Source organism: Protomyctophum parallelum (assembly GCF_964188405.1).
Source record: "Protomyctophum parallelum genome assembly, chromosome: 2".
Classification (NCBI taxonomy): Eukaryota; Metazoa; Chordata; class Actinopteri; order Myctophiformes; family Myctophidae; genus Protomyctophum; species Protomyctophum parallelum.
The window spans coordinates 61,755,568-61,783,559 of NC_139699.1; the positions used below are offsets into that span (position 1 = coordinate 61,755,568).

General features: G+C 41.9%; 1 protein-coding gene across 1 annotated transcript in view; it reads left to right on the top strand.

Moving 5' to 3' along the window:
- Positions 1-27,992, top strand: part of LOC310855263 (MAM domain-containing glycosylphosphatidylinositol anchor protein 1-like) — a gene marked incomplete at its 5' end in the record, with an annotated part of 242,772 nt that overhangs the window by 195,398 nt on the left and 19,382 nt on the right. The window contains 5 exons of the mRNA XM_083760203.1: positions 7,442-7,622; positions 8,681-8,704; positions 12,861-13,013; positions 13,389-13,550; positions 22,800-22,930. Coding sequence (XP_083616329.1) covers positions 7,442-7,622; positions 8,681-8,704; positions 12,861-13,013; positions 13,389-13,550; positions 22,800-22,930 — 651 coding nt within the window. The remainder of the gene's footprint in view (positions 1-7,441; positions 7,623-8,680; positions 8,705-12,860; positions 13,014-13,388; positions 13,551-22,799; positions 22,931-27,992) is intronic.

Below are 27,992 nucleotides of genomic sequence, written 5' to 3' on the forward strand. Positions count from 1 at the left end.
TATGTATTTTAAACACACATCTTCACATGAACATCAGTACACTTGTAGGAAGTGCATCATGAAATGGATTACATCCATTTTAGTAAACAAACATAAACTTCTTCTTAGTAGTATTAATTACACTCTCAAAGTGTTCACTTGCAAAGTGCAAAAATAACAACAACATCCCTTAATTGAAATTAAATGAACTGTCTCACCGATTCTGTGTGAAACAGGCTGGGCACAAACAATGCAATGGCTGCCCCAGTGAATCCACAATGGTTTCTAGAAATAAACAATACCACTCATCAAAAACCAAAGTAATTTCCAATTATTTGTTACTCTTAAATTAACTCATAAGATGTGGTTTGTGCTCATAAAACTCTTCTAGTATCACACTTTTCCTCTCTCTGTTCTGTGCTCTTCTCATGTGCTGTGCACTGCTGTTTGGCTGTCTTTCTGTCTCTAACCTCAACAGCTGAACTGACTCAGTTCAATTGGGCTTGATTAGTGCAGCACTGCAGGTACAGTAGATGGTAATCATACAGCATATCAGCCAGGACTAAACTGACTGCTGATTGGTGGAACCACATGTCACTCTGTCTCTGATGTCTAGTGATTTTTAGATAGCTTGACAAATCTCTGCACCACTCAGTGGTTAGGTTTTAGACAGGGTCACTAAACATAGTAACTTTAGATTTAGTTCTTAGGCAAAAACACACATATAAGGCAACTGTAGCTTGTCTCTATATGTTAGGGTTATACTGTAATCCACTAAATCATGTGTGTTACACACATGTGAGTGAAGGACAGACAGACAGACAGACAGACAGACAGACAGACAGACAGACAGACAGACAGACAGACGAAACGGGTGCGAAGGAACAAAATGAGATGCAAATGAAAGAACGACAGTGAATCTCAGCGGCCCCCTCCACTGCTAAATAGAGTGCAAGAACAAATGTAATACTACTGTCTCAATTTCACAAGCCATCTATTCCTGCAACACTTTCCCTCACTCATGTCCTTAACACCTAGGACTCAATCTTCTTAGCACATGCAAAATGACAAACGGCTGTGTGTGGATCTGTCTGGGGAGACATGTAGGCATAGAGCAGCGGTTCACCTATCTGACCGCGTAACGCGGCAGCAGAAAGGTGTGCTTTTCATTTGCAGGGGATCGGAAAGCATGTGTTTGTCACACTTTTTCATGCCGTGCTATGAGCTTTACTTGCTGCTATTTTTGAGAAATTGTGAAAAATGTGAGCAAATCAAAAAAAAATAAGCTGGTCAGCGGCCAGATATACATATCATTGGGGGTCCTTTACAAGATGTTTGATTACCGCTGGTATAACAACATTATTGTTGCTATTATAAGTTACCTTTTTATCTTTCCGCAAAACTATTTGGATTTAGAAGGCTTTGTAGAATCAGCCTCAGGTCTTAATGGGTTAGAAGATAATTCAACTCATCTACCAGCCAGTGTTGCCAACTTAGCGGATTTGTCGCCATATTTAGCTTCTTTCCAGACCCCCCTAGCGACTTAATTAGTGAAAAGCTTCTGGCGAGAAATTTAGCTACTTTTTCTGGTGAATTGGGGATAAATAGTGTTGACAGTCGCCAGAGATAAAAACCCTCATTTTTATTAATTTTCCTTCTCAGCCTAAAAAAAAGAAAAAAAAACTCGGCGCGTCTGGCTCAGTGGTTTCCTCGTCTCGGCTCGGTTATGTGCACATAACCGAGCCGAGTCGAGGAAGCCACTGAGCTCTGCTGTGACAGCAGAGTAATCTAGTAAGAGAGAGTAATGACACTCCCGTAGTCCCGTTGACTCACATTGTAACAATGGAATGAATGCGATCATCATCATCATGGTGTGCTTACACCCAGAGCAAGAAAGGAGGAAGCAAAGCACTGGCAGTGGCAGCTCACTTTAGTCTGCTAGTAAAAATAAAATACACACGCAAATGCATAAAGTATTAACCTTCTAACTCCTGTATGGATCAGAACAAAATAGCGTTCTAAACGTTAGTTGAATTGAGGTATGTTTTTTTTTAATTACAATGCGTTTAAACGAGCAGCAAATTTTCCGAGTTCAGACAGCACAGAGGGCTCTGACTGAAACTAAACTAACGCTGTCGCTGGCGTGTCGAAAAACCCCTACACATTAACCACAAAGTGCACATAAATGACAAATGTTTTTCTGGGCTGGCTACATATTTTCGTTGCTAGGGTCGTCTAAAAGTCGCTAGGGACGCTAAAAAGTCGCTAGGGGCGGCGCGCGCTACGCGCGCGCATATCCCACCTCTAGCTACTTTTAGCTACTTTTCGAGGAGCCACTAGCTATTTCCGTTACTGGGGAGTTGGCAACACTGCTACCAGCAAGTGTTACAAGTACGCACGCTGCAGGGACATTTTAAAGCCATGCTCCAGAAAGTAGCACTTTTACCTTATTGGTGAGGATTAGGATGATGATGTTGAAGGTTGGTTGCAGTTTAATGTATTGGTGCACTACAGACTGTTTCCTTTTCCTCATGCTGTCAGAGTTCAAACTAAACTGACAGGTCAACAGTCTTTAACTTGAATTACTCTCTCACCAACAGACCACATACTCTTCACTTTTGGACATTATCCTGCTCAAACATTAAGGCATAATTGTTCGAATTCAAAGCAGATCCCCCCCCCACCCACATATGTGTGCCCAAGCTTGATAAACAATAAGTCTTTGGATTACTTTTCATTCTTGTTTTTTCATGTCATATGAAAGCAGGGAATCATAGCTTCCAATTGGCATATTGGTTGTGCAGTTATAGTTTTTGAGTTATGGCTTATAAAGTGATGTCTTGAACAGACGACAGACTTGACAATTTGAAGCTTTGCATCTTTGTAGCTGAAGTTGAAGCCAGTTCATCCTATTTGTAGCTTTGGGTTTATTGCAACAGCTATAAACGCTTAAGGCTCATTCATAGTTCATAGTTCATAGTTCATAGCTCATTTTCGGTGGTGAGGTGACCACCGAACTACAGCATGACGTCACGAGCCGCGGTCCCAGCTGTCTCTCTGTTTTTACTCACCACCGCTCAACGTTATTTCAGCTCCGTTGGTCACCTCACCACCGAGAATCCAGACTATGAATGAGCCTTTACATTGACAATGAATGGTAGACTGTATCTTTGCATCTGCCTGTGTGAACGCACCATTAGCCGTGTGTGTATATCACATGCATAGGTACATACAGTATGACCTTTATAGTCATTTGATTGAGACAGATCTCTCATATCTCTTCTATTCTATCGTGGTTGGCTAAGATCGCCGTCTAAAGTTTGCAGGTGTGGCCCATTTTGAACAAAACGAACAAAATGCCTCAAGTCATTAACACAGTGTCCTTGTACTGTTTTACTTTGTGAGTCAATGTCTATTGGCTTTTAACAGCTATACTTCAATGCTCACTCGATACCAAACAATGCACACATCCACAACAAACCTTCCTGACCTGGTGGAGACCTGTGCTCCGAGGAGCACTTATGTGACATGTAGCTCATAGCCCTGACGGATGAGCAGGCTATGGTTTTATTGTTTATTGATCAGTTCTCAGGAATCGGGAAGAATCCCTAAAATGTGAATAGTGATTACATTATGCTTTGCAGATGCAGTTGGATGCATGCATGCATGCACACCACACCCATTCTCCATGCCGATATGATCACGCAGGCACACCAACTCCATGGTAAACACTCCCACACCCATTATCATATATATGAGAAATTAAAAAAGAAAATGTATGCATGATGAATTAGAGCAGTAGGCTACATTAAATCAAACACATGCATAATTTACACACATACGTATTCAGCTTCTGTGCATACAGTATCACACACACACACACACACACACACACACACACACACACACACACACACACACACACACACACACACACACACATAGAGAGAGAGAGAGAATAAAAGCATAAAAACAATCAGTGTACTATATCCCATAAACTTCCATTCAAGCTCAGACACGCACCCTCTGTAGACATTTTTAAATCTCAACTCAAGACTCACCTCTTCACCCTTGCTTTTAGTTGAGTTTTACTATGCACGTTCCTACCCTGCCCTGACTAATTTGCTGCATGTGGTGTTTTTATTAGTTTTTATTTATTTTATGTTCTTATATTCAATTTTGTTCTCTGCCATTGTCCTATCATTTTAACTACTTGTGTTTTATTGTATTTTATTTTTGTGTCCTGCCCTGTGAAGCACTTTGAGCTGCATTTATGTATGAAAGGTGCTATACAAATAAAGTTTATTATTATTATTATGCCGACTATATGGCTTCATGTGTGGTTAGGGTTAGTAATAGGGTTAGGGTTGGTATTAGGTTTAGGGTTAGTATTAGGGTCAGGGTTAGTAATAGGGTTAGGGTTAGTATTAGGGTTAGGGTTAGTAATAGGGTTAGGGTTAGTAATAGGGTTGGGTTAGGGTTAGTAATAGGGTTAGGGTTAGTAATAGGGTTGGGTTAGGGTTAGTAATAGGGTTAGGGTTAGTAATAGGGTTGGGTTAGGGTTAGTAATAGGGTTAGGGTTAGTAATAGGGTTGGGTTAGGGTTAGTAATAGGGCGAGTCGGACCAATGCAGCGTCGAAATCATGCAGCGTCGGAACAATGACACAGCACCATTAAACATGGGCTAATTGTGCACGCACGCACGCACGCACCCACGCATGCACGCACACACACACACACACACACACACACACACACACACACAAACACACACACACACACACACACACACACACACACACACACACACACACACACACACCAACATGCACCCACACCACCACCACATTGTGTGGGTATAATGGTGGAGGGTTTTGTAATGCTGGTTAATGCATTAGGCTACATAGAGGTGACTGTCAGGTCGAGCTGGGCTCACAAGTAGATGCACAGCTAATGGAGCTTCTGTCTGTGGGTGGAATATAAACCACTGTTCAATACACATATACACACTGAAAGACAGAAAACATACCAGTTAACAGAACGTGTGTGTGTGTGTGTGTGTGTGTGTGTGTGTGTGTGTGTGTATCCGTCACTCTCGCATATACTTTGCTAAATGTAAAAATTCAAGACGAGCAGCGCCTCAGAACTCATGTCCACTTCTGATGGCGTGCTTATTGTTGCCCTTTGTGTGCTCGCTGCCCACTTTATTGTCTCCACCAGGCCAAAGGCATGCGGGAGAGAGTTTATTTTGCACTCTGTCCGTGTGTGTGTGTGTGTGTGTGTGTGTGTGTGTGTGTGTGTGTGTGTGTGTGTGTGTGTGTGTGTCCGGGATGAGTGTTATTTTTGAGGGCCTCCTATCCCATTCTGAACGGGCACCCATTTTGGTGTCAGCATCATGTTATGCTTTAGCTATTTAAAAATAGCAGATCTACAAGCTCATATCGCGCCACCAAGTGGCGCGATACGAGCTTGTAGGTCTGCTATTTTTGAAAAATCGAAGAGCGACTGACATTTTTAGAATCTGATCTCAGGTCAGAATGGGTTCATCAGAGCAGCGTGTGTCCGGCGGAAACCTCGTATGAATCTGATCTCAGGTCAGAATGGGCTATATACAGCTTTTGTCCCCACACGTCTCAAATTTTCCATTGACAATGAAAGGAGAAATTACGTCATATTATGTAGACGAGCAAATCGGCTAACCAATCACATGAATTCAGTTGTTCATCAGATGATGTATGATGATGTATATTGATAATAGCGCCCCTCACTTCACACACGTGATTCTTTTCCCCCCAATTTGCTACTTTCTTTCGTTCTAGCGGGGAATTCGAACAAGTGGCTAAATATGTATGTGAAAGATATTTTTTTTAATTTAGGGCGATTTCTTTATTGTTATTTATATTTACTATAGTCCTACTAGACCCAAGGAAATTACATCTGGCCACAGTAGTCTTTTCTGTGTGTCTGAATGAACACCTGTAACCTATAGGGGCCTGCCTATACTGTTCATCATAGGCTCAAGCAGCAAAATGAAAAACATTTCTGCTCTAATAACAACCTAAAACATGTTGGCAATTTTTTTTTTAACACTAGCATGACTGAAGAAAAAAGGGACAAAAGTAGCATGTGCTTAAATTCATATTTAGGAAATGTTTCATATGTCGAGATCTTCTGAGATGATGGAATGATGATGGATGAGGAGGGTCATGGAACGGGAACCTTCTGAAAGCTTCATGGGCAAAGATAACCAACTTCAAACTCTCAAAAAATAACAACATTTCCCAGGATTTATTTTAATGGAAAATACCACAACAAATATGTTTTTAACATATTCGTTTTTATTTATTTTATTTTATATTAATGTATGTCTCTCTCTGTGTCCCTTTATTCCTATATATGGAGTTCTGTGTCAGGCATGCCCAAATATGTGAGTGTTGTGATGTCAGAACAGGCCAGCTCCATATATGGAGCCTGGGCAGGGGCTGCAGTCCAGAGCCCGGTCAAATGCCTTTTGTGGCGGTTCAGGACAACTGTGGGTCCGACTGGCTCCTATACCTCCCCCCATTTTCTTATTTTTTTTGTGAAGTCATGACTTCAAGTTGCCATGCATTGCTGTATACTTAAATATATTTTGATGAGAAATATGTTTTAAGTAATATTATATTACATTGGGTAAAATATTCCCGGGTTTAGTTTGACAAAAGGTAAGTTTAGTGTTCTAGGGTCTAGAGTGTCGTAGGTAGTATCTACCTCAACATGCTGGTTCCCCAGAATTCCTCTACGTTTTCAAATCATTAAAATAGACGGAAGTAATATTGAAAGCAATGTTTTTGGCACCTTCCGTTGTCGGGCAACAGTGTGCAAAAGTTGCCTCAGAATGTGGCTTTAATCAGTTCTGCACGGGCTGTTGACGCACTGGGGATATTTTCACAGGTTCTTTGAACATTTCCTCACTTACCTTGCTCACCAGAAAAACAAAAACAAATCCCCCTGTGTATCACCAGGCTTGTACTGGCATTTAATGTTGTAAACTCCTCCAGATGGGATATGTGGTTGCATTTTATGATGCCATATAGCTGTAACTCTGCTGTCACAGAACTCATATAACTCAGTTCACTTTCCAGTCTATAAAAAAAATCCCATGAATTACATTGAGGTATAGAGGAGGAGAGGTGATGAAGATGACTTGATCAAATCATCCAATGGGAGACTAAAGAGAGGAGAGAAAAAAACATACCCTTCTCAGATTGACAAACCTTATGTTTCTCTCTGAAGTCTGTCTCACTTTCTAATGATTATCCTCTCCTTTTATCTCCCTGTATGTGTTTCTGTGTGCAACATGTGCGTGCTTGAATCTGTACGTGTGTGTGTTTGTTGTATGTGTGTGTGTGTGTGTGTGTGTGTGTGTGTGCGCGCGTGCGTGCGTGCGTGGATGCGCGTGTTCCTGTCTCTTCATAAGCTGAGCAAGCAGAGCGTGCTCTCGAAGCAGTTTGACCTGAAGGGAGTGGAACCAGTGAAGGGAGTGCTGTTGTCCTACGTCATAACGGACCTCCGTATCCCGGTGTCCTACGAGGTCCGTCTGGCCCCCATCACCACCTACAGCACCGGAGACTACATCACTCGCATCATCCAGTACTCGGAACGTGGGTCACGCTTAAAATTCCAACCTTTATTGCATCTTTTGTTATGAAATCTGATTTACAGAACACATGCATATCAGGACAATGACCCGTGCATTAGTTGATATAAGCTATAGGCTGTATCTCATACCATTATGAAAATATTCACCAAAACCTGTGTTAGCTTTTAGAATACATTTTAGGGTGGATTTACTTTCTTTTCTTTTTTTTAATTTAGATTATCCAATATTTGCCCCTTTTCCACCCAATTTAGCTGTCATGCCAATTGACTCTAAAAAAGTATTTTTGTAATCATTCTTTTTCACCCGGTGCCAATTGCCTAATGCTGTAAATCCTGGAAGCTACTCTTCCTTTGCTAACCTGGGGAGAGCCCCCGAACTGAGCTCATGCTTCCTTCAATGCATGAGGAGTGAGCAGGCCGCTTCTTATCACCTATAAGAGAGGGGAGTCACTGCTGTTACTGTTACCGCCCACCAGGAGAACGTAGTACATTCAATTATCAACCTCCTTGTTCAGCTCCCCTTCCCCCGAACACAAGCTAATTGTGTTCGTGTGTAGACGGCGCCCGACAAAGCCGGTGGTACGTGGCGCCACGGTGGATTCGAAACCCACAACCTCTGTGGTGGTGGGCAGGGACTTTACCACTGCGAGCACCCTAGGGTGGATTTCTGCTATTCGACAAAACTACGACTATTATTATTTTACGAGTTTGTGTAACTTGCTCATCATTGGCTCCATTTACACCTGGCATTTTATGTGACTTGTATCCAGCTAGCTTCTGGATGTCATTTATCCACATAACTTTATGCCTGTCATCAAATATATGTGTCTTCGGTTGCCAGATGGCATCGTTGGCAATGTTTAAACGTCCTCCAGAGGCCGTTTAAACAGTTGGACTTCAAGCTATATCCCCGGTACATCTCTCTGCTATATTTACACCTGTGTTTTTTATGCAAATAAGCACATTCAGATTGATATCAGTATAAAGCCAGGTGTAAACGGGGGAAATCATGCTGCTGTGTGAGTGATAACCATAGCTGTGTCTCATTGTTGTCTTACAGCCTACACATACCCAAGACCTTCAGGTGAGAAATGCTGTCTGTCTTTCCTTGCTGACTGTATCTTTACCATATCTCCCCTCTTTTCTTTCTTTGACGTGGTGAAGGATTAGAGGATGGTGGAATTTGGAAGTATAGAGCGTCCTCCTTGTTCTAACTGTTCAATCCCTGGTTTGAACCCCTGCAGCTACTCCTGGATTTGTGTCGAAGTGTTCTTGAGCAAGAGCCTCCCTAAATGCTCCCGATGAGCTTAAATTTGCATAAATTATACTCGATGGGCTGCAGCCATGTACAAATAGGCTCTGCTGCCGTGATGTGATCATGAGCGCACCTCCCTTTCTTATGACAGCGAATGTAGGTGTGGTTTTGAGGACAACTGCTTTGAATTGCTATTATTGTTGTTCACACACAACAGAAACCAATGGATAATATATTTCAAGAGTGAGAGATCACAATAAAAATCATAATCATCATGACGTCATCATTTGGCTTGCTGGGTTTTGCATGGTCTTGATGAGTGACCTATACTGATGATTATGGGTTGATACTAGCAGGTGAATTCAGACCATTCTCCATTTTAATTGAGTCGAAAACTAGTTAGTCTCGTCTGTAACAGTGCAGTTGGGTCAGTGTCAGCCGAAGGTCAATAACACAAAGGTCGCCATGGCAACTGTAATACATCGGGAGGGGTTTGCGTGCGGGATGTGGGATTCAAGGTGGTGATGGGAAACACGGTTTTAAATGGTGCAGGAGGTTTTGTTGGTGATTGGAGGATGAGGGATTGTTTGAGGCAAGGTTAATGGCCCAGGGGCTTTTAACATTAATGGGCCAATGGGCAACTCATCACAGTGGTATAGTCATTTGAATACTCAAATAGCTCCACCTCCTCCTCCTCCCCCTCAACCAACATCATGACATTTCGTCCACGCATGCTGTTACCTCTCTGCTTCTAATTCCACCCCCTCACACAGCTCTAACCATCTATCACCCTCACCCTTTCTTTCATTATCATCCCTGTCTGTCAGAAACCTCGTATCTACCATCATTCTACTTTTTATGTCTGCAATATGAGTACATTACATTACGTTACATTGCAGAGGGAAAAAGCTGCAGGAACTAATAATAACAACAGGTTATTTATTTCCCCATGTCCTTAAAAGTGGAGATATGCGGTTTCCACGCGACAGAGGCAATAGTCTCCCTCCTCTCCCTCTCTGCAAACTTCACCTTTCTTTCCTTTCTGTGCATCTCGCTCTCTCTCTCTGCCTGCAGTGTCCCCGTCCCAATGTCATCTTGTCTTTGTTTTGTTCATTAACCCATTCTGGGCGGGCACCCATTTTGGTGTCAGCATCATGTTATGCTTTAGCTATTTAAAAATAGCAGATCTACAAGCTCATATCGCGCCACCGAGTGGCGCGATACGAGCTTGTAGGTCTGCTATTTTTTGAAAAATCGAAGAACGACTGACATTTTTAGAATCTGATCTCAGGTCAGAATGGGTTCATCAGACCAGTGTGTGTCCGGCGGAAACCTCGTATGAATCTGATCTCAGGTCAGAATGGGTTAAGAGACACATGGTGTGTCCTTGGCATCAGTGGTGTTCTGCTCTGCCAAGGTAAAGCAATTAAAACAACGGCAGATTGGACCAGACCGGGAGAACAACAGTGTAAATTGAATTGAGCCTAGTGTGTAGTGAAGCATATAGTCATAGATCATCTCCATGCAAACATGCAGGATCTGTCCTTGTTGTTGGTGAGGCGAGTCCAGGCGAATCTCCCCAGCCTGTGTATATAGAACCCTGTAGGACCCTATGAGCTTTTCTGGACCAGGGCCCACTTGGAAGTCCTGAAAGCGTTCACGGGCCCAACCGTCTGACCACTTAAAGGACCACTTCACCACTTTTCAACCCATCTTCATATAATAGGTCCCCACTAATAATCATGAAAAAATGGCACGATTATTTTCTACTCGGTCTGCGTCTCATAGGAGGGCTGTGGGCAGTTCAGAAACCGTCTTCCAGTGACATCATCGATGGGGAATACAAGCTAATAAAAACTGCAGGCTTTCTAGTCCTGAAAAGTTGCAATGCGAAAATGGAAGCCATCGTTCTCACGATAATGAAGATCTAAACTTTGTAAAAGAATCTTGTTTAAAAAATAATCTGCCTAATGATGATGTCACTGGAAGACTGTTTCTAAACTGCCCACAGCCCTCCTATGAGACACAGACTGAGTAGAAAAAAATCGTGCCATTTTATCATGATTATTAGTGAGGACCTATTATATGAAGATCGGTTGAAAAGTGGTGAAGTGGTCCTTTAACACGATTAATGTTATTTACCATTAAAATGTTATGTTTTGCCAACTATTTGACGGACCACCATTGGGCCCCCAACAATTTTAAACTTGCAGTTGTATAGGTGTGAAATGTATCAAGACAGAGCAACTGCATGGCCTGTTTCTTGCCTAAAACAATGTATACGTTATTTAAGCATGTCTGTGAATTCCCTGTCAGGGCACACCTGCTAAATGGTAAATGGTGTATTTATATAGCGCCTTTATCCAATAATAAATAATAAACTTTATTTGTATAGCACTTTTCATACATAAATGCAGCTCAAAGTGCTTCACAGGGCAGGACACAAAAATAAAATACAATAAAACACAAGTAGTTAAAAAGATAAAACAATAGCAGAGAACAAAACTGAATATAAGAGCATAAAATAAATAAAAACACATAAAAAAATAAGGCGCTTTACATTACATTCACCAATTCACACACACATTCACACACCGATTGCGGCGGCAGCCACGCAAGGTACCAACCAGCACATCGGGAGCAATTTGGGGTTCAGTGTCTTGCCCTTGCTATAGCTCTGTTCTGCTCGGACCAACCGACGCTCCCACTGAGCGTTGATCCAGGCCAGTGGTTCTCAAAGTGGGTCCCTTGAGGGTTCCAGGTGGTCCCCGCCGGGCAAATTAGTTCATATATCACAAAAAATAAATACAAAAAAATAAAAAACAAAATCACTCCTATACACATTGGAAATTATCTACAAGCTTATGACGCATTGCATTGTGAGCTTGTATAGATCTAACGGTATTTGATTTTTTTTTAATGGAAAAAGTTATATTTTGGAAACATTTTTTAACTTCAAATCTTGTATGGGGGGTCCCTGGCACAAAATATTGTCTGATGGGGGTCACGAATACATTAACCCATTCTGAACGGGCACCCATTTTGGTGTCGGCATCATGTTATGCTTTATCTATTGAAAAATAGCAGATCTACAAGCTCATATCGCGCCACCGAGTGGCGCGATACGAGCTTGTATAGGTCTGCTATTTTTGAAAAATCTAAGACACTTTTAGAATCTGATCTCAGGTCAGAATGGGTTAATAATTAAACTGTCAGGATGTAATAGACATTTTTAGAATCTGATCTCAGGTCAGAATGGGTTAATGTGCATTGTCCTTGACATGAACACATTAAGAGAACATTTGAGAGCAGAGACGGACTGGTGTACAGTATAGACACAGAAACGATCTCTCCCAGTATACTGTGGGTATAGGCCAGCTGCTCTGACCAGCCGGCAGAGCTGTTAATCACAGAGGAGAGGTACAGACAATCGTTGCTCGGCTCTGGCACCGCAATGGTTTGTAAACAGTATTCATTTTAGGCAATAAATGGGCCATTGCAGTTGCTCAAGCTTGATTAATTGCACTTCTACAGCCTCTGGTTTAAAACTTTGTAATCGATATTCTGTATACTTCCATGAAGTCCGTTTCTTTTCGCCTCGGGAGCAGAGACGCGCACGCGATGACACGCCGTGACAAGATGTCAGACATGACCTTGGACACAGCCCAATTCATTTATTTATTTTTGAATGTTCGCACTGCTGTGACAACCCGCTTGATGTTATTGTTTTGTGGATTTTGTGTAATAACCTACTTGCCCCCAGATGGGTTTCCTTTGGCAGACTTTTAGCCAGACTGTGAATTGGGACTGCTGACAATGCTGCTGTTGATAATGCTGTTGTCAAAAACACAAGGCGACAAACTTCATGTCTCACTTCATTTCTTTTCATCTTTCTTCACCTCAACTACTGACACACACACACACACACACACACACACACACACACACACACACACACACACACACACACACGCGCACACACCAGACCGCATGTGCGGCTTCGAGGACGAGCGGATCTGTGGTTTCTACCAGGACACAAGTGACACGTTTGATTGGACGAGGCAGAACCACCTGACCCAGAATCCCAAGAGATCGCCCAATACCGGTCCAGAGACAGACCGCAGTGGAACCAAGGAGGGTGAGCAGACTGGAGGCACATGCTGTCTTTACATTATGTTTGAACTAAATATGTTATGCAATGTACAGTAACGTTCTTTCATTGTTCATTTGAAGCCACAACCCAGGAGCTTTTTTAATGAGTAAAACTTTATTAACATTATTACATTATTAATTTATTCCTATACATCCAGGTTAATACATGTGTGGTACTTCACTTGTATTGCATGTTACTACATGTACACTACATTTATTGCAGGTTACTACATGTACACTACATTTATTGCAGGTCACTACATGTACATTTATTGCAGGTTACTACATGTATGTACATTTATTGCAGGTCACTACATGTACATTTATTGCAGGTTACTACATGTATGTACATTTATTGCAGGTTACTACATGTACATTGAAGCGTCGCGGCCCAGAGCAGCAGGTGACAAGGCACGCCTGGTGTCTCCTCTGTTTAACGTATCGTCAGAGAGAGGTCCCAAAGGGTCAGCCAGGGTCCCGTACTGTGTCTCATTCTTCTACCACATGAAGGGAAAACACATCGGTGAGTAGGTACACACACACACACACACACACACGCACACACACACACACACACGCACACACGCACGCACGCACGCACGCACGCGGCAGTGGCTCAGGGGTAGAGTGGCCGGATGGCAACCGCAAGGTTTCCAGTTCGAACCCGGGCTCCCCCAGAGTTAGTGTCGAAGTGTCCTTGAGCAAGACAGTGGCCCCCATAATTGCTCCCGATGTGCATGGTTTCAGCTGCCATCAGTGTGTGTGTGAGTGAGTGAATGGGTGAATGTAATGCACAATCTATGTAAAGCGCTTTGGATAAAGGCAGTATAAATAAATGCACCATTCTCACACACACACACACACACACACACACACACACACACAAAAAACAGGAAATCCTCATTTATTTCTGAGAGTTTAAATGGACCCGACTGCACAGTAAAATCCACGCTTAATGCAAAATAATGATTTCTCCTGGAGCCAGTTGTGAAGACAGAGAACCCAGATGCAGACAAAGGAGACGTATTCCAAAAACAATAGTAGTATAATAGTATTAAATTCCTGCAAACAGAAGGGAGCCCTCAAACCTCTCAAGCCCAAAGGTATACAACTTATAGGTACAAGTCCAAAACTGGTTAACACAAAGTCCAAAGCTTCAAACACTAAAATAAACACTAAATAAAACGTCCTCCTAGTAGAGCTTAGACATATAGTCCTTAAAGGTTGGAGCCGTGTGGGAGGCGGTCAGGCTGGCGGCTATACTGAGGGAGGAGATAATAGAAGCGGGCCAGATAAGGACACAGGTTCTCAAGTTTTCTCACAGCTTTAACTGAGCAAGTACGGAAGGCACAGATGTGACTCAACCCAGCAGAATATGCCTCATCTCGCCAGAATGAACATGCCTTAAATCAATAAATAAACTCGTTTTTCAATTGTCTGACTTTGATTGCTTAACGTAGACCTGCATAAAATGGTGTACTGCAGCTATTTACAACCAGGTAGTGTATAAGTTAAATTGAACACTTAACTTAGTATTTAATACTTGAATACTTATACTTAGTATTTAATACTTAGTACTTTCAAAAGAGTTTATTGGGGCACCTTACAAATTGCATTGTTTGTTCTACTGGCTTAAACATGTCAGTGTTTCTAGTGTTGAACTGTTGACAGCTAAAACGTCCTATTGTCCCTTGTCCCTCCCATTGTCACACCCACTTCTGTCCAGCTCTAAGGTGATAAAATGTTGTGAATATTGAAAAGGGCTTTTCTCAGCTTTGGGTGAAAGGCCTCAATTATTGTCCAATTTCATTGAATGATACATCATATGAAAGCTTACATTCTGTACTTTAATAATCTGTAAAAATCTGAAAAATGGAAAAGTAGAGTTGAGGGCCTTTTTGCTGTATTTGGTCACAGATGTGTGCACTGAATGTAGGTATAGGCCCTATATACGGCATTATCACGGAGCGCTGCGTGCAGTTACAGCCAGATATTTGTAGCCTGCAGCCAGATTCGAATCACTGGACAATTCTGATAAGTGCACTGATATACTTAAGGCTGTAACACCTGCCCCCCTCAGACAGAATCATCACCACCGAGGAGGATGTCAGGAAAGTGTTTCAGTGTGCTAACACAAGGAAAGCCAGTGGGCCCGGATGAGTGCAGTGCCTTCCTCCTTAATAATTTTGCATCTAAGTTGGCTCCAGTGTGGCAACCAATATTTCAAACCTCTGTAGACATTAATATTATTATTATTATTATTATTATTATTATTATTATTATTATTATTATTATTATTATTATTATTATTATTATTATTATTATTATTATTATTATTATTATTATACTTCATTCACTGGTATGCTTTCCTTTCTTACTAACAGAGTACAGAGGGTGAAAGTGAACACAAGCCTCTCCTCAGCATTAACTATGAATGTTGGGCCCCCCCCAGGGGTGTGTTAAGCTCAGCTGTACTTTTCACCCTTTTAATAAAGGGTGAAAAGTACAGCTGAGCTTACACTCAGCTTATGCATTTATAAAACTGCATGGTTCTTGCCCCAAACTGCATGAGATTGGCATAAATTTGGCATGTCTGTACAGGGGGAGGCTTGTAGGTATCCATGTAACGCATTTCCATTATTGAATGTGACAGCTAAAGGGAACTATTGCCGTTTTTCACCCGCCAAAATGTAGTCAAACTTTGAATCAATTAGGTATTTATACCCCCCTTCCTATATGACCAGGTGGCATGACAAGGTTGGTCCCATTGGAAACCTGATGTTGTCTAGAATCAAATGGTATCTCTATCTTTGGTCTATCTCAAAATGTTAGTGTGCCACCGTCTACAAAAGACAGCCTCGCCGGTGTTCCAGATAGCTATTTCTGCAGGTCTCATAGGGGTAATACAACATTGAATAAAACACACTTATGGTAAGCTTTGTTCTTGGGATAGTAGAGGTCCTATGGATGCAAAAAAATCCAAACTAGGGGAAAAAATGAAGGGGGTGCGCGTGGACCCCCTTCTGGAGCCTCTACTAGAGGAATGTCTCTCTGATTGTCGCGCCGACACACCAGATCAGTACATTCTAAAGTACTCAGATGATACAACACTTAATTTCTCTTCTTAGATAGTTCCAGTGGTCCTGGACTGCACCAACACAGAGTAAATGAGGTGGTTGAGAATGGAGTGATAACAACGCTCTCATCATTAACACAAAAAAGACAGAGGAGATTGTTTTTGGTGCACCACTAGAGACACACACAGATCCCCCCATCACTATTCATAGTGAACCGATCAACCAGGTATGTTCATTATCTAGGAGTGGAAATAGATCACCTACTGTGTCGTGGAAAGATCAGACTGAATCAGTGTGTAAGAAAACAAAGCAAATAATCTACTTCCTTCGCCGTTTAAGAACCTTTGGTGCTAGTAGACGGATTATTCTTTTGTTTTTCACTTAAAGTCACAAATGCTGCAACAACTAAACATCTGTTCAAAGATTGTTGGACAACCACTTCATCCACGTATGATAACAGCATCCTAAGGTTAGCAAGGAATATCACCTCTAATACTAGCCATGTCTTGTATGGAGAGTGCGGGTTGCTGCCTTCAGGAAGGAGATATGGTGTTCCAGCATACAATAAGGTCAGACTGAAGAGGTCTTTTGTCCATCAATCAACTCTGAGATTCATGCCAAATGGGCAAATAATAAATCTTACTCCCATTGGTGGCGCAGTCAGTATAGCGCTACCGCCTCAGCTTGCCTCAGACGGTATCATGAGCCATTTAACATCTAAGTTGTAACAGTTAATCCATTGGTCCCTTCTACTGTACGTTTCTTTGTTTCAGTGCACCTCTGTCAGAAAACGTGACCTCCAGGCGTGACCGTGGCTTGCAGAGCTCATCACACAGAACTATGGCTTGGTGTGATTGTGTTTGTAAGAGATAAAGGACACAAACAGTGTTTGTTGGTTCTCCCAGGGCGTGCACGTACCTGCATTTTCCTGTGTGTGTGTGTGTGTGTGTGTGTGTGTGCGTGCGTGCGTGCGTGCGTGCGTGCGTGCGTGCGTGCGTGCGTGCGTGCGTGCGTGCGTGCGTGCGTGCGTGTGTGTGTGTGTGTGCGTGCGCATAAAGGTGGATGAAGGGGGTGGGTGTGATTTACGACACTGGTGAAATACGTACAGTGGGTTCATTTGAAGGGCTGTTCATCATAGAGTTTATATAACAGACAACTTTATCCACAGTATACATCTGAAAGTACACTGCATGTCTACACACGCACGCACGCACGCACGCACGCACATACACACACATGCACGCACGTAACAGTATTGATTTAAAACATTAAAGGCTCTACTGCAGACATGTGCTCTTATTTTCACCTCCTGTGTCTAAGGAGATAGTGGGCAGGAAAGGCTGTGTCATTTCTGCGTGTGTTCTATCCGTCTTTTTTATTTCCCTATCCTCGGTCCCAGCCTTATACTCACCTGTGAAGAGAAAAGCCTGGTCACACTATAAGGCAGAGAGTGCATAGGATGGAAATGTTGGTCCGGAACATCCGTCAGATGTATACCAAGAAAAAATAAAAGAAGAAGCGCTTTGTTGGGTCCTTAATATGTAGACAAATTGCAGACAGGTGCTCTTTTGGAGAGGGTTTCACATCATACAGCTACACGAGTTCTTTAAAAGTTCAATACTGTACCTAGAGTGAGTCGAAATTAATGTGGAAGGAGTATAGGTAAGAAGGTGGCGAACTTAAAAGAGGGTCCAAGGCAGCTCTGTGCAGTAGAAGTATAGAAAAATCATTTTTTTCATGATGATTAAAAACAACGGGTTAACAAGGGTTAAAAAAAAACGACCGACGCATTTCGGCCTGCATGGGCCTTCATCAGGGTCAGCTGTGTTTCCCGTCAGATGTATTTCCCCCGGATACAATCTTTTTTTTGACCAATCGCAACACTCACTCAAATACAGATTTGTAAAGCATCAACGTCATTTCCTTGCGGGAGTATAGCGGTATTTTGGCGGAAATACCGCTACTACCGCAAAATTTCAGCTATGCACTCTACAGCATTCCCATCCTATTCTGGATCCTCAAGAATTCCTCTCTTATAAAATTCTGTATCCTCAGAATTCCTCTCTTCTATAATTCCTTTTTTTAATGTATTTTTCTGGGACAGTGTGCACATTATTTCGTGTTATAGCCTAGTGCACAATATCGTGTTAAAGTGTAATTTGTATTAATAATGTAACGTTCATATTCAAATATTGGATGTTATCTCTTTAAGCAATAAGACACTAGAGGCGGGGCTACCTTGTGGTTATGCTGTGCAGGGTGACAGCACAATTTCAACAATTGTACTGCTTTTACACAACAGTTACCAAGAAAATAGTGTGGGGCAATCTCTCTCTCTCTCTCTCTCTAACTCTAACTGAATAATCTGAATTCGATAGCCAAACAAATGTGGTGTAACGCTACATACCTGGATGTGTATACTCAACAGCGTCATTGCCTAAGACGTGCAGACAGTCAATTCAATTAAATTAAATTATCCTTTATTGTCTCCGAGGAGACATTTGTCTTGGGCACCAAGAGACAGCGTCATACATTACATACATAAATACACACACAGTTCATAGTACAACAAAATACAGTTCATAGTACAAAAAAGTATCCTTCCCACACTGTGCAAATATATCAAGGTATTGAAGTATTGCAGGTATTGCACTCTCCCAGTAGTTAGTTATGTTATTGAGTGCTTTGATTGACAAGTGGAACAAAAGATAATTTATATCTTATATATCTAGTACTCTCAAATAATATCTCGTGAAGAGAACATGGGGACTGCATCATGGCTATGATTTTCCCAGCCCTCTTGACTAGGTTTTGAAGTTGGGATTTGAGTTTGACGGACAGGTTATACCAAACCATGTGGTGATGCCGTAACGGATAACGGATTCTATGTTTGCCCCGTAGCATGATGTTTGTTGCCACGCCATGGACCCTGAGCCTTCTCAGAAAGTGCACGCGCTGGTTAATTCGGGAACAGACGGAGTCAACTTGGTTGGCCCAGTTTAACTGACAATCAAAATAAATACCCAAGTACTTATATGAGGTCACCTGTTCCACACTCCTCCTCGTGGATGAGGATTGGGCTGTGATCCCCCACAGACCTTGGATCGAAGATGATCTCCTTCGTTTTTGTAACATTTAAAATAAGGTTTAATTTGCTCCTCACACCACCTTACGGCCCCTGCTATCTCTTGTTTATATAAGTCGATGTTAGAGGATTTTTTCAATAAGCTAAGGATTACCGCGTCGTCCGAATACTTTACGATATAATCATTTGGATGCTGATTCCTCAGTTGGTTTGTGTATATACCAGTCCTTCAATTATTTATACGATTATTGTGCTTATACTATTTTTGCAGACGTGTCTTATAGCAAGGGAACAAGGCTTGGTGGTCAGGCGAGACGTGGTCCTGTTCCAGGTGGTCATTATCATTCACAACTGGCTCACGCTAAACCCCAGCTCACTCAATTTACACTGTTGTTCTGGTGTCTGTTCCAATCTGCTCTTCTCTTAATTGCCTGAACCTGGCAGAGGCACTCTAGCACTTCTTCCAGAGACACACTGCATGACTCTTAATGAAGAATACCGAGCAGATGAGAGAGAGAGAGAGAGAGAGAGAGAGAGAGAGAGAGAGAGAGAGAGAGAGAGAGAGAGAGAGAGAGAGAGAGAGAGAGAGAGAGAGAGAGAGAGAGAATAAAAGGATGAGATGGAAACAATGGAGAGTCATCTCAGGAGTGAAATTAAGTGCAGGATGAAAACAATGAGGGAGGGAGACAGAGGTACAGAAACATGAGGGATACTGTACAGAATTAAATGAGAGAGAAGAGAGGGTTCTATAACTGAGAGAGAGAGAGAGAGAGAGAGAGAGAGATTATTGCTGTGGTGTTGAACATACTCCGACTGCCAAACAAAACGTGTCAACAACGGCCACTATCTCTTTCAGAGTTTAAGTAGGCCTATATTTCCCAAATGAGCTTTGGTGAAAGTGTAGCATAGCATTCGTACTGAGAGTTGAGAGACCTTTGGGAGATACTGGGCGTGCTTGCATGCGTATTGCCGCCGTGTTCCCTTCACTTGTGGTGGTCAGAGACAAGGCTCTGATAGAGCTGTCCCCTGTGTGTGTCCTCTGTGACTCTGACACTCTCACAGTGACATTCTCTGCATTTGTTCAGAGCCATCAATACAGGACTTATCAACGTCCCATTTTCTCTGCCAGAGAGAGAGAGAGAGAGAGAGAGAGGGAGAGAGAGAGAGGACTTGACTTAACAGTTTGACTGTTTTACACGCTTAACCCGCATTTTAATCAACCCCCCTTCACTGCAGAGATTGTTGTATTACCTTTAGAGCATACGCTGAATTATTTTGGCTTTTAATCCGCGAAAATCGAGCGAAAAAAGCTTCCCCCGTTTGTTATGAACGATCGCACCACCCGCCATCTTGGTACACCCGGAAGACGCAGCACAGGACCCTCCTCCATGAGGCGTTGAACCCCATTCGTTTGCATTGGCCTCAATTTCCCAGAAGCCCTAGCAGCCCACAGCATGTGACGATTTCCGGTTTCGTCATCAAAACAAATGCATCTACTCTCTTTCTCCGCGGCGAAGACGGATTTTCTTTTTATTTATTACATTACGGCGGATTAAACACATAAAACAAAAAGGCGGTATTAGCGGGGTTGGCAGCGACATTAACCTGGAGTAATCCATTCCCGGCACGGAAACTGTTGATAGGGTTAGGTAAAGTAAAGCAGCTTGTTGCAGTTAAGCAATCCCTGTTATGCCCATACAGTTTGTATAGATCCCTTTTGACTGATACCTGTTCATTCAAACTCTAGACGGGCCTGCCCCAAAGTTATTAGTGCAGCCGCGCCCGGAAACCACCGATAACTAGAGCTCTCAGCAGGCCAGGAAATTAAGGCCCAGCCCTTCCTCATGGGCCCTAACTGGGCTGGCCCGAGGCCCCGCCTGACCTTACCCTTACCACACATTATTACTTGCTCTACCCGGCCCGAAAACGTCAATAAAAAAGGGTCCATATTATGGGCATTCTCAGACCTGTATAGTTTCAGTGCGTCCTCCTCACCTTCAGCATAGGGTGTCTAATAGTACTGATTTTGATGTTATTGTCTTGTACTATGGATTTACAGTACTATGTGAAGTATAGGCTGTATAATAATTATTTTATATTTCACTGTGAGCAATAGTTATGGGCACACCTACAGTACACACTGCACACAGTACACAACAATACTCAGCACCACACATTATTTGTACTGAAATATGAAGTCCCCATCTGGTGACCTTCCTTAATCATCGCTTTACAAGACAAAACAGGAGCTACAGCTGAACAACCGAGTTCATTAAAATGAAACACACACAGCTGGTTCATTCTACAGCTCAATGATACAGATACATCTCATTTCTATTAAGAGAATCATACATCATACATACAATCACACAGAACCCAACTTTGACGAGGAGAAGAGAGCAGAGGAGCTTTCTTTGAACTCATAATAAAGCAAAGAGTGGTGCTGCTATCCAGACTACATTAGGTGAATAAAATATTCAACGTAAAGAAATTAGCTCTGCACACGCACATATATTTTCTCTTCTCCAGGGTATAGAATGTTTTAATGAGAGGAAATAATTTTATTTGGAATAAATAGACATTTCACAGGTAGATATATAGACATTTATTAAACTGAACTGGACAGAATTTAAAGGCCAGATACAAAGTAAGAGAACAAACTGTATACAGCAAGGGAAGCAAACAAAGCTAAGTCGTAAGAGGGAGAAGAAGAACAACAGCACAAAAACACCACCAACAATGAACAATTAGTATACAAGTAACTATACATGAACCTGCAAGCAGAAACAACATATACACACTATCACAGTGTCATTACAGTGTCCCGCACTATGCAAAAGCAGGGTGTATCATGACAGGTCATACTGATGAAAGCTGGATAGCTGAATGTGACGGTTCCCTGTATATAGTATATCATAGTATCAGAATGGTCAGAATGGGTTCATCAGACCAGTGTGTGTCCGGCGGAAACCTCGTATGAATCTGATCTCAGGTCAGAATGATGATATCATGTTATTATTCAGGGCTGTGTAGTGTGTGTACTGATTATAGCGGATCATCTATTGATGTTCTGCAGGCTATTATTTGAAAGAGAAACAAGGATGTTTACACGCACGCACGCACGCACGCACGCACACACGCACGCACGCACACACGCACAGTCGCCTGTGTCTGTATTTGTTTTAAGATACGATAGTGGTTGGTTAACGTTCCAATAAGACCCTGGGTAAGGGTTGTTAAGATGATGAATGATTCATTCTCACATCAGAGAGAGAGAGAGAGAGAGAGAGAGAGAGAGGGAGAAAGAAAGTATTTGAATCTGAGAGATGAGGACTTTTCAGGCTACATGTCGCTGTCATATTTAAATACATATTTTCCTAATCTAACCAGATTTCATATCAAAGACTAGAACATCTACATTTAACACAAACTCTTCCTCCCTTTCTCAGTATGAGAATAATTAATGAACATAAAAAAAAAAAGATTGGATAAAGAGGCTCAGTCTACTGTCATAGTCAATTAGTCATTGTGTGTGTGTGTGTGTGTGTGTGTGTGTGTGTGTGTGTGTGTGTGTGTGTGTGTGTGTGTGTGTGTGTGTGTGTGTGTCTAGGCACCCTGAACGTGCTTCTCAGAGTGAAAAGCATTGCGTCTGTAGACTCTGTGGTCTGGAACATGGCTGGCCACCAAGGCCCCACCTGGAATAAAGCCTTGTTCAACATCAGCCCCAGCGGTCCATTCCAGGTAAGACTCTCACCTTTTTACTTCCTATCGAATATAAATGATGAATTTATTAAGGAAGAACCAGGGGGGCAGTCAGACAGATATTTTGTGAAGCCACTAAGGAAATCGTAGTTCATATAATGGCCTGTTGTGGCGCTGTCATTCGACCCAGAAAAACCCATAGCCCCATAGAAGTCCATGTATTTGGGCCCAACTTCACCTAGACTGTATTACCTTAATAAACATGGTCATGAATACTTTCTGCTTCCAGTCACTAGTTTAAAGTCTCATTTCTAATGTCATAATATTCTTTTTGGAAAATGATGGTCCCATTAAATTAAAAAAATGACCATAAAGTCGCGTATGTTCTGAGGGGCGTGGCTATACCGTTACAGTCTATGATCGGGATTCCCCTCCCACTCGAGTCAAAATAAAAACCAACGGAGAAGAAGGGGGGAAGTCCCGCCTCGTTGTCTGGGCCAGCCAATGGCCAGCTGGGCCAAAACTGAGCCAGCCAATGGCCAGCTGGGCCCAAACGGATCTAGAAAGATGGCGACTAAAGGCCTATTCATAGTCTGGAGTTTCGGTGAGGTGACCACCGCTCCGGTGGTGAGCTGACCACCGGAGCTGAAATAACGTTATTTCAGCTCCGGTGGTCAGCTCACCACCGGAGCGGTGGTCACCTCACCACCGAAAATCCAGACTATGAATAGGCCTTTACAGTGCAGGAATAACAGGCTTCATTTTACGTCCATGTTAGACCCGGGGAACGCTTTGTCCATATTTTTTACAGTCTATGGGAAGAACAGCATGCTTATCTGTTATTTTCTACAATTTGGTGCCGTTCTGTTCGGCTGTGCAGAAAGCGTGAATAGAATAGTGGGAATAATAAATTCATGATAAGATCGTAAAACCAATTTGACGGTCTCTGAGGCAGTTATATTGATTTAAGTGGGTTGATAGGATTCAAATGACACAAAAAACTGAAACACTAAACTAATATGTTTTTGATAAAATGCTGTTGCAGCTCAAGTGTGTCTGCACATAAATGGTTAATGAATCAGGCATCATCGTCATGATAAAATGCACTGCTCACTTCACTTCACACAAGTGTGATTTATTTGTGGGGCACCACTAACCCCTCCCGACGTCTGTCTGGCTTTGTCTGTTCCACCCGTGACGTGTTTGTGACCTATAAGTCTATGGACTGTTTATGACAAATTGTGTTCAGGCCAAGTCAATTGCAAATGACGTCTTTGTGTAACTTCATGTGGGTCAATATGAATTAAATGCGGCCCTCTTCACACCGAGTGTGATCTTTTTTGAGGGGCGCTAGCCTCTCCTATATTAACCCATTCTGACCGGGCACCCATTTTGGTGTCAGCATCATGTTATGCTTTAGCTATTGAAAAATAGCAGATCTACAAGCTCATATCGCGCCACCGAGTGGCGCGATACGAGCTTGTAGGTCTGCTATTTTTGAAAAATCGAAGACACTTTTAGAATCTGATCTCAGGTCAGAATGGGTTAATAATGAAACTGTCAGGATGTAATAGACATTTTTTTAATCTGATCTCAGGTCAGAATGGGTTAAGCTATTGTGTAGATTTTCGTCTTACACAAATTCCCATTGACAATGAGATGATAATCTCAATGATCGCCACTCACTTTTTGTTATCGATGTAGCGAGAGTTATGCGTGGACGTCACAATCTGTGATACATATAACCAAGATGTATGAAACTTAAAGGCCCAGACCACACCAATACAACTAGTCGCAACTCCTCGCAACAAAACACGTTTAAGGCCAGTCCACGCCCAATGCAACTCCGATGGTTGCAAGTCGTTGCATGTTGCAGTGAGTTGAAAGGAGTTGCATTGGTGTGGACTGACTGGCCACATCTTTTTTTTTTTTTTTTTTTTTTTTTTAAACATATGTTTATTGATTTTCTTACATTTTCGTACAAAGAAGTATTTTCAGAACAATTTACATATATTTCCCCCCCACATCCCCATGGCAGCACAAATACAAACAAAAACTTATAACAAAATGATTTGACAATAAATACAGAACAAAAATAATGACAAAAATAAAAATAAAACGAAAATAAAACATTACATACAGTTAAACAAACAAATACACAGTTCCCTACCCCCACCCCACAGCTGACTACTCCAATTAACCACTATACATCCAAAGCCTCTTCAATATCACCTCGCTTAATGAAGTCCAAAAACTTCTCCCATATCTTATAGAATACCGCAGGTTTCTTCCTAATTACATATGTTAGTTTTTCATGTGCCAAACTGGTTGTTAAGTTCCTCAGCCAAAAGCCGATCGTAGGGGCATTGACATTCTTCCAACATAGCGCAATTGAGCGTCTGGCCTGTAACAGGCAAAGGTCGGTCATTATTTTTTCATTACTATTTAGTGTGCAATTTAATGGATAAATACTGAGTATACATAATTTAGGACAAAGAGGAACTGGACCTGACGTAATCTGAGAGACATAATGGACCACAGACCTCCAGAATGTTTTAATCTCCTCACATTCCCATAAGCAGTGGAACAGTGTACCTTTATGTTCCCCACATTTATAACATAAATCAGGAATGTTTGGATCAAATTTATTTACTTTCTCTGGAGTCATGTAAATTCTCATTATCCAATTATACTGAATTAGTCTTAATCTAGTATTGATAGTTTGTGTTTGTGCCTTGGAACATATTAAACCCCAATCAATTTCTGAGATTTCCTCTTGAAGGTCCTGTGTCCATTTTTGTCTTATTTTCTCCGAGTCATCTTTATGAAACCCTTCTAGTATACCATACATTTGTGAGACCAACCCCTTTCCTAAACAATCCTGTTTGGAAAACCTCTCAAGCACTGTTAAAGGAGGTTGTTTTGTATTTTTGACACATGTAATAATAAAGTTTCTGATTTGCAAGTATTTAAAGAAGTGGTTTTGCGGTACGTCGTATCTCCTCCTCAGCCCCTCAAAAGACATTAGATTGCCATTCTCGTATAGATCCACCACTTTCTTTAAGCCTTTATTGAACCATAATTTAAATCCCAGATCCCTTCTAGCTGGAATAAAATGTTCATTTCCCCAAATCGGTGCAAAGCAGGACAGCTCTGGGGTGTTTCCCATGAATTTATGGATTTCAAACCATATATTTATAGTATTAATGACAAAAGGGTTAGACACACTTTTCCTTAGGATTTTAACTGGAGCTGAGTATAGCAAGGAATCCAGAGATAGATCTCTTGCGGATAGGAGTTCTATTTGGACCCAGGATGGCTTAACATTTCCAGTAAACCAAAACATTGAAGCGCGTAGTTGAGCCGCCCAATAGTACCACTGCAAATTTGGGAACTGTAGACCTCCTCTATCGTATGGCAAATATAAAAGAGAGAGTCTAAGCCTGGGCTTTCTATTATTCCAAATAAAATTTGTAAAAAGCTTTTTTATTCTATTGAAAAAATGAAGTGGTGGAGCCAATGGAATTGACTGGAACAGATATAGGAATTTTGGAAGTACATTCATTTTAATTGTATTTATTCGTCCTATTATGGAGAGAGGTAAAGATGACCATCTAGTGATATCTTCCGACACCTTAGTTAGCATAGGCTCATAATTAGTTGAGCTGAGTTGTTTTATCGTTGGCGTAATTTTAACCCCCAGATAAACAAAGCCATCTACAGCATTTGCAAACGGATGGGGTACTTTTGGATTTCTTCTCTCCTGTTCATTCAGAAACATAATATATGACTTATTTTTATTCACCTTAAACCCAGAGAAGCCACCGTACAGACTAATCAGTTCTAAGAGAGATGGAATCGATCTAGCAAGATCTGATAAAAATAAAATACAATCATCCGCATATAAAGACTGGCCAGATCTTAGTACTTTGATGGGAAGCACTGCACTGCGTGCGTTGAAAAGCTATTTAAAAAAAACCTCTGCTTCCTCCAACGGATATAATTTCCCCAACATCCCACCAGCACCACAATTAGCAGCCTCACACATGGAGCAGTGCATAATTCAGAGACATCAATTAATTATACAATAGAATGGAGGTATTTCTCTGTGTAGAAGGTTGTGTCAGGTGTTGATTGGTTAGGTAGAATGATGTTAATTGTTTCATTACGCCTCGCCTCGCTGACAGACATTAACACCTGCAGTGAACGAAACACCCCGCAGTTATTACCTCCCGCTGTGTTGACCTGTTAACGTGGCTGCTGCTCTTGGTAACTCATCTCTCTATCTCTCTCTCTCTCTCTCTCTCTCTCTCTCTCTCTCATTCATATAGTCTTCATTTTAGCTCTCATACTGTAAACCGTTCTGTCAGTCCCTACCTCACTTACAGTAAGTAACTGCCCTTGATGGAGATCTGACCCCCTCATCCCATAGAACAGGGACGTCTGACTGCTTTGAATTCACTGAGGAATCATGGGAAATTTGTTGGAGTCAGTGTTGGTCTTTTCTTTGAGATCTGTTTCATATTGCGGCACTAAGACACCTGAGACACACAGGAGGTAAAAGTTCTCAAGGGCTTTAACCCATTCTGATCTGAGATCAGATTCATACGAGGTTTCCACTGGACACACACTGGTCTGATTAACCCATTCTGACCTGAGATCAGATTCTAAAAATGTCAGTCGTTCTTCGATTTTTCAAAAATAGCAGACCTACAAGCTCGTAGCGCGCCACTCGGTGGCGCGATATGAGCTTGTAGATCTGCTATTTTTCAATAGCTAAAGCATAACATGATGCTAACACCAAAATGGGTTCCCGTTCAGAATGGGTTAAGACTTTGACACTTTTCAAGGCCCCTTCGAGCCCCATGAATCATACATTGGCCGACATTGCGGACCTCATTGCAGACATCTAAAATCTATTCACATAGGCTGTTAATAACGCAGTAGAGAAAATATATGCACTTCCCTTCTCTTCTTCGAAGGTTGAAGCCCCCTCCAGGGGCATTGAGTAAAGAGTGCAATAATAAACACATTAATAAAAACAAAATTACAAAGAGCATTATTAATTATGGAATTGAAAAACATGATAGCTGCACATTAG